Here is a 14,891-nt window from a genome sequence, read left to right as displayed (position 1 = left end):
TTCCTGTTTCGGGTTTTGTTTGTCATCATCACGTTTTTTAAAATCGGAGTGGTGTACTGTAGATGGTGGCTTGAAAAAGATTACATAGGCTACTTATACGTATTTGTTATAAGAAAACAAGCTCTTCCTCTACAGATCTTGTGAACCATCAGGTCCACCCCACCATTATCTTATCTATTATCTATTGTATTAGTTTGGCAGAGCATTTAAAGGAAGCGAGAAGATTAATTAATTCTGGCTGAGTTATGGAGAAGGGGTGGGACTAACTTCAGCCCACTCCTTTTCAGACATGAGAACAAAAGTCTGCAAAAGTGAAGTTACTTGCTCATGTTTACATGTTTTTTACGTGTTCAAAATGTAAAGATGTATTATCTCAAGGAAATTTAAATTGAACGCAACTGGATTTGGTTATCAGTTCATGTTCGCATTGGACCAGTCTCAGCCTGGTCAGATGCGAACATGAACTGATGAAGCCTCTTGCACTGCAAAAACTCTACATATTTCCAAGAATATTTGTCTTATTTCTTGTCAAAATGTCTCATTTCTAGTCAAAACTAATCTCTTTTCACTTAAAATAAGACTCATCACCTAAAAATTAACTTGTTTTTAGATCATTTTCACTTGTTTCAAGCTAATTTTCACTTGAAATAAGTAGAAAAATCTGCCAGTGAAAGCAAGTTTTTTGTGCTTGTAATAAGAAAGAAAAACTTGCTTTCACTGGCAGATTTTTCTACTTATTTCAAGTGAAAATCTGTTTGAAAGAAGTAAAAAAGTGTCTAAAAACAAGCTACTTTTAATGTGATGAGTCTTATTTTAAGTATAATGAAATTTGTTTTGACTAGAAATTTTTTTGCAGTGTGGATGAGAGGTGAAATGTCTTCCTAGACAAATAACCAAGTCCAAGTTGCGTTCGATTTAAATTTCCTTGAGATAATATGACCTGGACAAATGAGAATATTCACAGGCTTAAAGACGTATTCATTCACCTTACAATACACCTCCTGATTATACTTACTCATAATGTCAGTTGTATAAGTGAGATGTGCAACCGATTACCTACAGCAAATTTATAATCACAGCTATTCATTATGAGAAAGCAAAGCGAGCTCTTCTGGCAAAGATTTGCTGTGACTGGGATTCAAACCTTCACAGCCTCCCCATCCAAAGCCAATGCCATTAACTCACTGATCTATCCAGGTGAATGTGTCGATCACAGACTCCTCTGACTCTCCACACTCACTCACACAGATGCACACAGACAGGTTGACAGCAACAGACAGTGAGCTCAGATTAACAGTGCTGTTACATATATATGAAAGCTTATGTGTTTTTCCTTGCGGATCAAAAAGCGTCTACGGGTGGACGGATGGACGCTGCCCCCAAACAAGGGTGTGAGACTAAAATACAGGGCTGACAAATTGACTTGTAATCCTTCATGTCCATGTTGTTTTACTCATCCGCAGCTGAACTCATCACACGTTTAAAATGACTCAGATGCTTGGACGAAATGAAATGTAGATTACTTTTTCTTTTTTTCTTTTTTTTTTTTAAGCTGGGGGAGAGCAGATGAACAGATGTGGCCTTTCACAGCAACAACCACAGCTGCAAGTGTTCAGGGGCGACAAATGTCAGCCTTCATTTTCCTGCATTTAGCAAAATGGAAAATGGGCTTTGAGTTGTTCAGTGAAAATAAATACATGACGTGTTTGTTGTGTCACTGCAGCTGACATCAATGTGCCGTAATGCTCCTGAAAAGCACCGATTATTCTACTGTAAATGAAAGAATAAGCTCGTGTAATCAAAGTATATGAGTCTCTGACATAGAAGGAAAGTGAATAATGGAAAGAATAACGACGTTGTAGGTTATTTTGTAAAATAATTCAATGGAAAAATCGAAATCAAAAGTTCACATGAATAAGTAATTATGCACAGTCATCATCAGTATTGCAAAAAGCACCCAGCTTCCTCTTCCTTCAAAGTCAAATAACATTTTGACTACATTACATTTACATAATCACATCAGATATGACAAGAACAGGAATATTGCATAATATTCATGGTGACAAACAAAAGAAACAGGCGGATTCATGCAGCAGCCGACTGTAATAAGCATGATTAGCCTTGACCCATTAAAAAATATGGATGAGCAGCCTCCTCCTGTCAGGCCCCTCCCACTCCCACTCCCACTCCCACTGTCGCCATGGATACCGTCCTCTGGGAGGTGGAGGTTGCTGATCTGTGATGGTTAAAAGTTAAAGTGATAGTTCACCCAAAATTCAAATTTCTCACTCATTATCTCCTCCCCCTCATGTGGACTAAGGGCTGGGAGAAGTTTCAGAGTCCTCCGTGGCTTCTCTGAGTTACAGCGGGGCTCCGTGCAGCACTGCATGTCCATATGACGGTTGAGAACGGGGTTCACTTTTCTTCGTCCAAAAAGACACACCAAAAAACATCCAAATAACCTCCATAGTGCTCGTCTGTAATGTCCCTCTTGTATTGAAGCCTCAACATGAGAAATTGTTCCGAAAAAAATTAAATAAGTCTATATTTTAAGCTTGTTTGTAGCGGAAGCTCCCAAGCAGCACTGCTCTCCCTGGGCCGTCCAAATCTCGCGAGATTTGCACCGGTGTTAATGCAAATCGCGCAACTCAACTCAACTCAACTCAACTCAACTTTATTTATAAAGCGCTTTAAGAGCAGCCTCAGCTGGAACAAAGTGCTGTACATCAGTGAAAATAGAACATAAGACATAAAAACAATATAAAAACAGTAAAAACATAAGAAATAAAAACAATATAAACAGTAAAAACAATAACACACACGGAGTCTCATGCTGGATTGAAAGCCAAGGAATAAAAATGGGTTTTAAGACGAGTTTTTAAAATGGACAGTGAGGGAGCTTGTCTTATGTGCAAGGCACGGAGGACTCTGAAACTTCTCCCAGCCCTTAGTCGACATGAGGGTGAGTAGATAATGAGTGGAATTTGAATTTGGGGTGAACTATCCCTTTAAGTTTAGGGTTTTTTTTGTTTGTTTTTTCAATACAACCAGGTCATGTTTACTTCACCCCACATCCATACCCTGTGTTTTTCCTACCCCCCCCCTCCTTGATACAGTTTTCCCCATGGAGCCAATCACAGTATCTTATTGTATAAAGCCCCCACACACACACACACACTTTCCCTAAAGACTTCAGCTGCGTTGGTGACATTACTGGAGCCAACGATGCGTGCCCAGGGGTGTATGTGGGTCAGCAGCACTATAAAGGAAGCTTTTATTGTGAAATGGGTCCTCACCCCCCCACTGCTGCTGCTGCTGTGTCATTGTTTCATCCCTGTCACCGCAGACAGAGGTGGGTCGGGGCGGCGGCTGCACATCTGAGCAGACATCAGACCTCAGGCCTCACAGGGGAAGGTGGTGATGTAAGAGCGAACAGAGGCCCAGCTGACTCACCTCCATCAGCCCACAGCCAAACACGACACTTTCTACTGAGGTTTAACACTGTTGATACAAATGTCTGGGTTGAAATGTCTATACATCATCTGGTCTCTCAAAAAAATCAACTATTTATTTTCTAATTAGGTAAAAACTCACATGTGATAATCACCTGAGACAATGAACTAGTAAATGCACTCAGTCACAAAGAGTAACACTCATATTGGGGTGGTTATCTTTTACCATCTCACGATTCGATTTGATTCTGATTTTTGGGGCTATGATTCGATTCAAAATCTATTTTTGATTCAAAACGATTTGATTCCTAATGATTTCTGCTTCAGTCTATCGGTGTGCCAAAGGATCCTCATGATCTACTCGAATCTGCTTTGCAAGACAGAATGACTAAAGTGTCTTTTTCACATTTATTGAGTTTTAAACATTTATCCATGCTATGGAATTGTTGAAACTGTTGCATAAACGTAACAAAACTAAAAGTGCCTCTTTATTTAAAAAAAATAGTGCAGTTAAACATGCTGCCTTTTCAATTCTAAGGAAATTGAGGCCGACAGCAGTAGATTTGTTGCATTTTTTTATTTTTTAAAATCAATTTTGCGACATTTTATATCGATTCTGAATCGTATTAAATGAGAATTGTGATTCTTATGTGAATCGATTTTTTGGCACACCTCTATTACCGGTATATACATCATTATAAAACGGAAAGGTGAAATCCCGCAATCTGATTGGTTGTTAACCGTGGTATAATGAGCATATACCACGGCTACTATTCTAAAGCCTTATCACAGCGTAAGCTATCACTCCGCGTCAGGCACGTATGACTGGTATGAATGGAAGTTGTTGTCATGTATCCATGACAACGGACTGTTGCAGTCCGTAGCCCAAGACAGCTGATGTTTTTACGATGTTAAAAAACGGACTAAAGTAGTTGAATCCACATGTTTAAGGTTAACTTTCACCTCCGGGGAGGGTTAACAATGGTAGAGGGGATTGAGCAGTGACTTTCATCTGAAAAAAAGCAGAGGAAAAGACGAGATGCAGAGCTAACTAGGAGCTAACGTCTGGAGAGGTGGGACTATTTTTTCCACAGTGAGGCTATTTTATTGGATAATATATTTCTGGTTGAATAAAACTACATGAAATTGATTGCGTATCCCTCTTTCATATTGCCTTTATTGGTAACCGTTTTATAAAAGCAATATATCACTCCAGTCCGTGGTATATGCTCATTATACCACTCTAACGCTTCGCGTCGGGCCGAACAACGCCCCTTAGCCGTGGTATAATGAGCATATACCACGGCCTGTCGTGATATATTGCTTAAGTAATCACCTTTGGTCAGGTGCAATGAGCACACACTGAGTCCCAGTTACCAGTTTTGAGAAGATAAACAATTTATCTATCAATAATAAACCACATCGTCACAATCATTTCATGAGAAGAGGTAAAATATATATATTTTTTCCAATTACTTGTTCCATCACTCTTACTGACAACTGAGCACTGATGAAGACCATGAGATGTGGCTATAAAGCTCCTGTACACACCGAGTAAGTGAGAATGAAGTAAAGACTTTGTCAGAAATCAATATAGATGATTATTTGATTAGTCGACTGAGAGATAATTGATAAGTTTGTGGGTGCCTGATTATTTGTTTAAGTCAAGTTTGGAGAAAAAATTGTGACAAAAAAAACAAAATATATGAAAAATGAAATAAATTCTTGTCAGTTTTCAGCTTCTCAAGTGAGACGATTGTTTATTTTGTGATATTATCTTTAAAAACTGCATATGAATAAAGAATTAAAATCTGAAATGTGCTCACAAACAACAGGTGTGGTCTCCTCAGGGGGACGTCAGTGATTAGGACCGAGGGTTTTAACAGGGGGACCAGGAGGACGGGACTTGTTTTTGTCGGCGTGCAGATGGTACAGAGTGTGTAACGAGATCCCACAGGCTGCACTATTCATCAGGGACACAGATGTGTGTGTGTGTGTGTGTGTGTGTGTGTGTGTGTGTGTGTGTGTGTGTGTGTGTGTGTGAAAGAGACAAACACACACAGAATAAGAGCAGCTACAGTACACTTTACATCTGGACTGGTGTCAAACAGACTGCAGTGACTCACAGCTGGATGAGTGACAGGCAGCTGGAAATATGAAACATGATGCAGACACAACGACAGCAACATCAGCCATGAATTCACTTCTCTGGATTCATCCCTATATATTTAAAACCTTAAATCAGCAGTGGACTTATCATTATTCTACTGTGTGGTGCCTGTATTTACACACATTATTCTATTTCTGCTGACAAAAGTCATTATTTGGTCTAGAGAGGAGTGTGAGATTGAGATTGACCAAACTGATGTTAACCAAAGGGGGGCGCTGTTACGAACCAACATGTTTTCACATTTAAAACACTTTTCATCCTCACATTGACCTCTGTCTGTCTCTGTATCTATCATTGTTTTCCACTGTGGTTGTGCAGATGTGGACAAAATGGGAATAATTTAAACTTCAGCTCAGACTAAACTTTAGCTTAGTTGCTGCTGCTGCTGTGGATGTGGATGTGGATGTGTGAAACAAATACAATGAAATTTGAATGCTTCCTGTTTGAACTCACTCCAGTTTGTTTCTATTGGGGATGCAGCTTGTGAGCATTTAGGTTTCATTTGCTTTCATCTTGTTTTTATTTTCTCAATCTGTTTCTACTGTTTTTATTTCCCTTTCTCACTTTGTCCATCTCCTTTAAAGCTGCTGGTGTCTCCTCCTCTGTGTCTCTAACCATCCTCTCCTCCATGTGCATTTGTTTTTCAACGAAGCCGGTGAGAAATCAAGGGTTCTTATGTGTCACTGTTGTTTGGCTTTTTTACCATTGTTCTTCTACTGTATGTTTTTGCTTTTCATGTTAAAGGGATGGTTCTCAATTTTGTCAAATTGGCCCATTGCCATAATCCCTAATAGTCATAGCAGTAGGTTCGTTACCTTTAATTGTCAGTGCAAGCTGTTTTAAGAATGGCGGAGCAGAGCCGTGAGCTGCTCAGAGCTACGCTACGGAGGCTCATGCATGGGATTTCTTGGTTTCCCTCCATCAAACTCATCAAATACACAATCCAACAACTCCACAACGCTCTGGTGGACAAGTTGTGAGCTGCACATTCACCACGCTATGAGATAATAACACAACGTTACCAGACAGAGTTGTTTTAGAGGCAAATTCATGCAAAAACCACTGATGTGTGTTCCCGTCGGGGGCAGTTTTTCGGCAAGCAGTCTCTGCATTTGCCTCTATTAGTTAGTGCTTAAACATGTCAGCTCTTACAAATGCACATAAATATATATATTTTTTGATACAGAGACAAGTGATGGACTTCATCACCTTGGTCCAACCTCTAAATAAGTTTGATTCACATGTTCACAACAGTAGGAAAGCCTGGATGGTGCTGGGTTTGGAATTACCCAAACACCTGTGTTTCCATGTCCTCCCGTTGCCCTCTCGTCCTCACCCCCCTGCCCCGCCCCCCCCTCCCGAACTGAACTGACCAGATACATGTTACGGCTGCTTTGCTTTGTCAGATGACTGATGATGACTCACTGGCATATTCACAGCCACAGCCACAGCCGTGAGTGACTGAGGAGCTTTTCCTATACGAGCATCATCATGGAAATACAGACTCAAATCTAACACAGCGTGAGGTCTCGGAGGGAACAACCACGGATATTTCAGATGCCACAGTAACTAACAGCAGTAGTGAGTGAGTGGGGAACAGGTTATCCTGGTGTTCCAGTGAAATGTGATCAGCTATAATATCCTCCCTGGAGATCTATTAGGCTGAATCACATTTCCCTCTCGTGCTGGTCCTGTAATCCCGGCGGCTGCTGTCTTCCCGTGTGAAGTTTAGTCTCAGCTGCTGGCTGCCGGGGTGGGGGAGAGTTTTTTTTGGGAAGTAGACAAAGAGGAATGGGATGGTTGGAATACCAGCGGGGACACGTGCTACCGTCTGTGCGTGCACACATCCACCGCCGCACATGCACACACGAATACATACGCACTTTACTGGCCCGAGGAGGGGGGGGGGGGAGTATCGTTATGTAATGTGTTCGTTTTATCTCCGTCTCCACCCCTGCTTGATTAGTGAATGTGGTCACACAGCTGTTTATAGACGCGTCCAGCAGAAGTGACGTTGTAGCTCTGATCAATCTTATAAAAACTAAAAATCTTTCCAAGAATATTTGCCTTATTTCTTGTCAAAATGTCCAATTTCTAGTCAAAACTAATCTCTTTCCACTTAAAATAAGAATCATCACCTACAAATCAACTTGTTTTTAGATCATTTTGACTTGTTTCAAACAAATTTTCACTTGAAATAAGTAGAAAAATCTGCCAGAGAAAGCAAGTTTTTTGTGCTCGTCATAAGAAAGAAAAACATGCTCCACTATCAGATTTTTCTACTTATTTCAAGTGAAAATATCCTTGAAAGACGTCAAAAGTGTCTAAAAACAAGGCACTTTTTAATGTGATGAGTCTTATTTTAAGTATAATGAGATTTGTTTTGACTAGAAATTACATTATGACTAGAAATAAGACAAATATTCTTGGTAAGATTTTGAGTTTTTGCAGTGTAAAACTCTGAGAGATGAGAAGACAAACCAAGGTCGTCACATAGTATATAATGCGCTGGATCTCTTAGATAAAAGGACTCATAGGAAAACTAAACTTGAGTGTTCATCAGTGGGGATGAGGTGGGAAAGGTGGGCTGTCTAATTCCTGGGGATCCATATTATATGACACTGAAAAGAGCCCAGCTGAGGCTCTTCTTCCTGCAGCAGTTTGCAGAGAGCATCATGTGCTGATGCTGCAGCACAGTGGAAACCAGGAGGGACCCGACTCGACCCGACTCGACCCGACCCAGCTGGTCAAAGCGGCTCAGAGGATTGAGAGATCCATCAGCACAGATAAAACTCTCTGTTTGTTCCCTGCACCATCAGGGAGGAGACACTGTGGTACTTTAAATACACAGAGTACCAGGCTGAGGAGCGGTAACCTCCATGACCCCAACACACACACACACACACACGCACCTGTCAATCACTGACACCGAACGACGAAAAATGTACAAGTAGTTTTTTTATTTGTTGTTTCATCTAGTTTTTGTTTGATCTTAAACATGTGAGTCACCGCTTTTATGAAACGCACAGGTGAAATTTTGTTGTAGAAAATTACAATGACAACATAAATTATAATGAAACATACACAATAGTACTGTGCAATATTGGGCAGCAGTGAAAAAGTGCTGTAAAGTAAGAATACTCTCAGATTATATGATTGAAGGGTGGTCACACCAGTAATGATTTAATTTTATTCTATAAAACACTGGTGTGATGTTTCTTCTGAAATATTCATAATGGAATAAATCAGTTTCTCCATAAGACTCAGCAATCCAAATTTGAGGACATCTGGAGTGAATTGAGAATATACTGTAAATATTTGCTGACACTTGCCTCTTTTATTCATATGTGTTTATTTAATTCTTTTGTTTTTTTTATCACCCCGTTTTCTGCATTTGTTCATTTTTGTGATTGCAATGTAAAAAAAAAAAAAGCTGGAAAGACAGATCACTCATTAACGATGGAGTCCAAATGTGCTGCTGTTGTCACATGGTTTAAAGAGGAACTATGTAAGTCCGGTCTCTTCTCCTCTGTGTTGCTAACCCTCCTCTCAGCCATGAGCATTTGAAATAGAGCAGTAGAGCAGTAGATAACGTTATTTATCATCTACCATGTGTAGTCTTATCTGTCATAAACAACAGATTACGGGTTACAGTTGCACGTTACATTTAACCAGACCTAGGACTCTGGAGCTGGTTAATTAAGGTAAAAATGGAGCAGAATAAGGTAAAAATCCTGCATAGTTCCTTTTTAAAGTAAATTTAAAGGGGAACTACGCAAGTCTGGTCTCTTCTCCTCTGTTTTGCTAACCTTCCTCTCAGCCATGTGCATTTGTCAATTTTTAAAGTCAATTTTAAAAAAGAAGAGGAATAACAGACAAAGCTATAATATAAGTTATCAATATCATATCATGAAGCCTTCACCTGCCTCCCATCAGTCCACACGCTCTTCAGAAACATCAACACAGCGGTGAACCTTCAGGGACTTGGACCAGGCGAACAGTCATTTACACTGGTGAGCGTTGTACCCGTTCAGGTTGGTGTATCTCTTCTTCCCACACCGCTCGCACCCGTACGGTTTCTCACCAGAGTGCGTCCACAGGTGTCTGACGTGGTTGGCGGACTCGACGAACTGTTTCCCGCACTGGTGACAGCGATACGGCCTCTCCCCGGCGCCTCCTGTGGTGGCTGGAGCAGGTGAAGCTCTTCTCACACTGGTCGCACACTGCAAAAACTCAACATCTTTCCAAGAATATTTGTCTTACTTCTTGTCAAAATGTCTAATTTCTAGTCAAAATCAATCTCTTCCCCCTTTAAAATAAGACTCATCACCTACAAATTAACTTGTTTTTAGACCATTTTCACTTGTTTCAAACACATTTTCACTTGAAATAAGTAGAAAGATCTGCCAGTGACAGGGCCGGCCCAAGCCTCCATGGGGCCCTAAGCTAAATTTTTATTTTGGTGCCCCCTCTATTACTGCCAATAATTTCATTTTTTACTCTGTCATTACGAATCATCATATCCTAGCAGGTTTTTTTTACCTATTTTATCTATGGTTTCTATTCTGAAGGCACCAAATTCAGCTAAAAGTAGCAGCCCGGGGTTGATTTACATTTCATCTTCAAATTGATGTAGTACTGGGATACTGAATGTCACCTATTAGGTCGACTAAAAGTAACAAAATAAACCAACAGACACTGCATTTACTGTGAACACATCATCTTCTTTTTTACATTTTTCGTTTTAAATATAGGCTACTGCAACAGAAAAGTGCAACAACAATTTGAAATGCAACAATAATTTAATACGTTTTTTGTAATTACGCAGTGTCTCTCTAAGGATCGTTACGCACTACAATTTAAAAAAGTTACTTGCCTTTTTGCTTAGTCCACTTATGCCTTGGGCCGGCTCTGGCCAGTGAAAGCAAGTTTTTTGTGCTTGCAATAAGAAAGAAAAACTTGCCCCACTATCAGATTATTTCAAGTGAAAATATGCTTGAAAGGAGTAAAAAGTGTCTAAAAACAAGGCACTTTTTAATGTTTTGAGTCTTATTTTAAGTACTATAATGAGATTTTTTTGACTAGAAATTAAATTTTGACTAGAAATATGACGAATACTCTTGGTAAGATTTTGAGTTTTTGCAGTGCACTGGCCGTGCACGCGCAGGTGTCTCTTGTAGTCGCCCTGGAAACGGAAGTCTTTCCCACACTGCTCGCAATGGTACGGCTTTTCTCCACTGTGCACGTTCTCCACTGTGCACGCGCAGGTGTCTCTTGTAGTCGCTCGGGAAGTGGAAGCTCTTCCCGCACTGCTCGCATTGGTACGGCTTTTCTCCGCTGTGCACGCGCAGGTGTCTTCTGTAGTCGCCCGGGAAACGGTACGTCTTCCCGCACTGCTCGCACCGGTGCGGCTTCTCCCCCGTGTGCACGTGCTGGTGACTGGAGCAGGTGAAGCTCTTCTCACACTGGTCGCACACTGCAAAAACTCAAAATCTTTCCAAGAATATTTGTCTTACTTCTTGTCAAAATGTCTAATTTCTAGTCAAAATCAATCACTTCCCTCTTTAAAATAAGACTCATCACCTACAAATCAACTTGTTTTTAGATCATTTTCACTTGTTTCAAACAAATTTTCACTTGAAATAAGTAGAAAAATCTGCCAGTGAAAGGAAGTTTTTTGTGCTTGTAATAAGAAAGAAAAACTTGCCCCACTGTCAGATTATTTCAAGTGAAAATATGCTTGAAAGGAGTAAAAAGTGTCTAAAAACAAGGCACTTTTTTAATGTTTTGAGTCTTATTTTAAGTACTATAATGAGATTTCTTTTGACTAGAAATTAAATTTTGACTAGAAATATGACGAATACTCTTGGTAAGATTTTGAGTTTTTGCAGTGCACTGGCCGTGCATGCGCAGGTGTCTCTTGTAGTCGCCCTGGAAACGGAAGTCTTTCCCACACTGCTCGCACTGGTACGGCTTTTCTCCGGTGTGCACGCGCAGGTGTCTCGTGTAGTCGCCGGGGAAACGGTACGTCTTCCCGCACTGCTCGCACCGGTACGGCTTCTCTCCGCTGTGCACGTGCAGGTGTCTCTTGTAGTCGCTCGGGAAGTGGAAGCTCTTCCCGCACTGCTCGCACTGGTACGGCTTTTCTCCGCTGTGCACGCGCAGGTGTCTTCTGTAGTCGCCCGGGAAACGGTACGTCTTCCCGCACTGCTCGCACCGGTGCGGCTTCTCCCCCGTGTGCACGCGCAGGTGCCTCCTGTGGCTGCTCAGGTGGCTGAAGCCTTTCCCACAGTGAACACACAGGTAGGACGGTTTCTCTACGGCGTGGACGCACAGGTGAGTTTTGTAATTTCTCAACAAGCTGAAACGGTTCCCACACCGGTCGCACCTGTACGGCTTCTTCTCACCTGTGTGCACGCGCTGCTGGTGGGTCTTAAAGTGGCACAAGAAGCTGAAATGTTTCTCACAGCGGTCACAGCGGTACGGTTTCTCCCCAGCGTGGTGAACATCTGGATGACTGGCGCTGCTGCTCTTTCCAGACTGGTGTGGTCCGCTGTGACCGCTCAGGTGTTTCCTGTGTGCGCTCTGGCTGGTGAACTGTTCCCCACACTGACCACAGGTGTGTTGCAGCAGGTGAGTGTCTACCTGGCTGAAGCTGCTGCCGCTTCGTTCACCTTGGTAGTTTCTCTGCAGAGTGACCATCTCCTCTGGCAGCAGCCACACTGACTGAACCACAACGATCCGGTTTGACCTGCAGAAAAACATGAAATCAGAGAGAAAACCAGTGTCAAAGTGGAAGATTCAACAAAATATTACACAACAATATCATCTGTTAATACAATGCAACACTTCCTCCTTGTTTTCCTTATTGAGAGAAACAGTCAGTGGGGTTACTACTGTTTATTTATTTATTTGGTTATTCAATATTCATTGTCTCTCATTTTGTTTACCTTCTGTTTCTCTGTAAATAATTAATGTTAAGTCGTTTATAATTAACTTTAGGTACAATGGTGTTAACAACCAATTCAATTATTAACAATTAAATGTTTTCTTCTTCCAACTCCTTTTCAGATATGTAAAACAATGTGCTTTAAGCCTTTCATTGTGCGTTATTAGCCTATTATAATTTTCTGCATGACAAATATTGTTCATTATATGTTTAAAATGAACATTTTCAATTAAATCCAATCAATTTACACTACAGGTACAGATCACACACAGATTGGACTTGAACCTAATGATGTTTGACCTCTCAGGCAGGGCCGGTTCTAGGCAGCATATATGAGGGGGCAGTCAGAAATGTGAAGGGGGCACCATGTGAACACATCATGCTCCAGCACTTTTTTTTTCTCCGTGCTTATAGTAACAGTGTTTTCTTCATTGAATTGGGTTGTTGACTATGTGTCCAACCCCAACCTGGAGAAGTGGATCGCACTTTGTCAGGCCTCTACCTTCAGACCTGTCCAACTAGGGACCGGGGTGGCCAACCAGGGTCTTAGAGCCCAAATTTTTTACTGTCGTAATGCAAAGAGCCACATTATAGACCTTATAGTATAAACAAAGACAGGTGTGGCTCATTAGAAAACGCTCTGCTACACTAAATGGAATGGAGCCTTAATTAGTATCCTTGGTAACACCTGTATTTGTTTATACTCTCTGAAAAGGTCTATATGAGGGGTTAGGGGTGCATATACCTGAAGATGCATTGCAAACCCAGAGGGGGTGAAAAAGGTGAGTAGCTAAACCCCTGTAGGGAGATTTGGGGGCATCCCCCCCAGAAATTTTTTGTGATTTTAACATGTGAGTGAAGCATTCTGGTGTACTCTGAGAAGAACAGAACAGAACAGAACATTTTAGAACAGGAGAGTGTCCCTTTTTCGGTAGGTTTTTGTGCTACTACAGATAATTTGGTCAACTTGTAATATACATTTTTTTTTGAGTAGCCTATATTAAAATGTGCTGCCCCCTCTTGCCCCTGCGTAGAGCCGGCCCTGCTCTCAGGGCCACCATACTATCAATTGACTTTTTTATTCTCCATTATTTATACATGCAAATCGTCATGAGATAATTTAGCTATGAGGACAAACACCTGTTGCTGATGTTTTCCAGCTGCATGAGGCTTTTATTTCCCTCCAATCACGATTACGTCATCGCGTCAGGCTGAACGCTTCCGTCAGTCAGTCAGTGATGTCATCCATCCAAACTAACACATAAAAAAACAAACTAGATTAACAACAACATTTATAAACAGGTAGACAAAAGAGATGCTCGTGCTAGTGCTATCAGAATGTAACCAAGGCTCGTGCAGACAGAAACAGAGAAGCACGAGCGCGTACCTTCACCAGGTGGACGGAAGTGTGTCTGTTGGCGCCGGCGGGAAAAGAGCAGCAGCAGCTGGAGAGGATCGGCGGCGCGGCGCCACAACATGGATGTATTTCTATTATAGCCTATATCCTCCACAACAATTAGCTACAACAACCACAGCCCTGATGACCAGCAGGCGCCCGCTCACCGGAAGTCTCTACTGCGCCTGCGCCGAATCCGCTCGACTGGAGAAGACGTGGATGGGACTGAGGAGGCGCCATCTTGGATCACACTATCCAGGTGTTTGTGCCATTTTTAGGCTACAACAGAACAGACCTAAAATAGTACATTTGCATTAGATAGATAGATAGATAGATAGATAGATAGATAGATAGATAGATAGATAGATAATTTATTAGTACAGACTCTGGGTCCAGTTAAAAACACAAGACAGGACAGGAAAAGAACAATACAAACAGCGACAATACCATCAACAATGACATATGATAGATAGATAGATAGATAGATAGATAGATAGATAGATAGATAGATAGATAGATAGATAGATAGATAGATAGATAGATAGATAGATAGATAGATAGATAGATAGATTAGATTAGATTAGATGCCTTTATTGTCCCAGATGTAAATAAAACTCTCACAGTCTGCCACACATATAACACACAATGTGTATGCAATGTAGCCTACACCACCAGACATTGAAAACATTCAAAGTATATTTCATCCTAAAATGTTTCAGTAGCCTGTCTGAGAAGGATAGTAAAAATGGTCTGCTGCATTTGTTTCAAACGTCAAAAATATAAAATTTAAAATTAATGTAAAGGGTTATTATGACAGTGTGGGAAAATACTGTTTGATTGTGGATTTAATGAATTTCAAGAGAAGGTAATAACAAATATCATGAAATAACATTGAATGAAAATAGAAGCCAATTTTTAACGATT

At 41.0% G+C, this 14,891-nt stretch overlaps 1 protein-coding gene across 1 annotated transcript; it reads right to left on the bottom strand.

Moving 5' to 3' along the window:
- Positions 1-11,036: 11,036 nt before the first annotated feature.
- LOC146966203 (uncharacterized) lies at positions 11,037-14,092 on the bottom strand. Its single transcript, XM_085763159.1, has 3 exons — positions 13,959-14,092; positions 13,712-13,825; positions 11,037-12,373 (listed from the first exon to the last, which is right to left on the bottom strand). The coding sequence occupies exons 2-3, from the start codon at positions 13,735-13,737 to the stop codon at positions 11,422-11,424; spliced, it is 978 nt and encodes a 325-aa protein (XP_085619285.1). The 5' UTR covers positions 13,738-13,825; positions 13,959-14,092; the 3' UTR covers positions 11,037-11,421.
- Positions 14,093-14,891: the final 799 nt, after the last annotated feature.

Source organism: Trachurus japonicus, chromosome 20, assembly GCF_045865225.1.
Source record: "Trachurus japonicus isolate A0001 chromosome 20, Traja_1.0".
In the NCBI taxonomy this organism is placed as follows: Eukaryota; Metazoa; Chordata; class Actinopteri; order Carangiformes; family Carangidae; genus Trachurus; species Trachurus japonicus.
This window is presented reverse-complemented; position numbering and strand designations above follow the sequence as displayed.

Excerpts from the sequence above, each read along its gene's own strand:
- LOC146966203 (XM_085763159.1), bottom strand. The coding sequence starts at position 13,737 with ATGCAGCTGGAAAACATCAGCAACAG. Across the intron at positions 12,374-13,711 it reads CTGGAAAACATCAGCAACAG|GTCAAACCGGATCGTTGTGG; the intron begins GTGTTTGTCCTC and ends GTTTTTCTGCAG.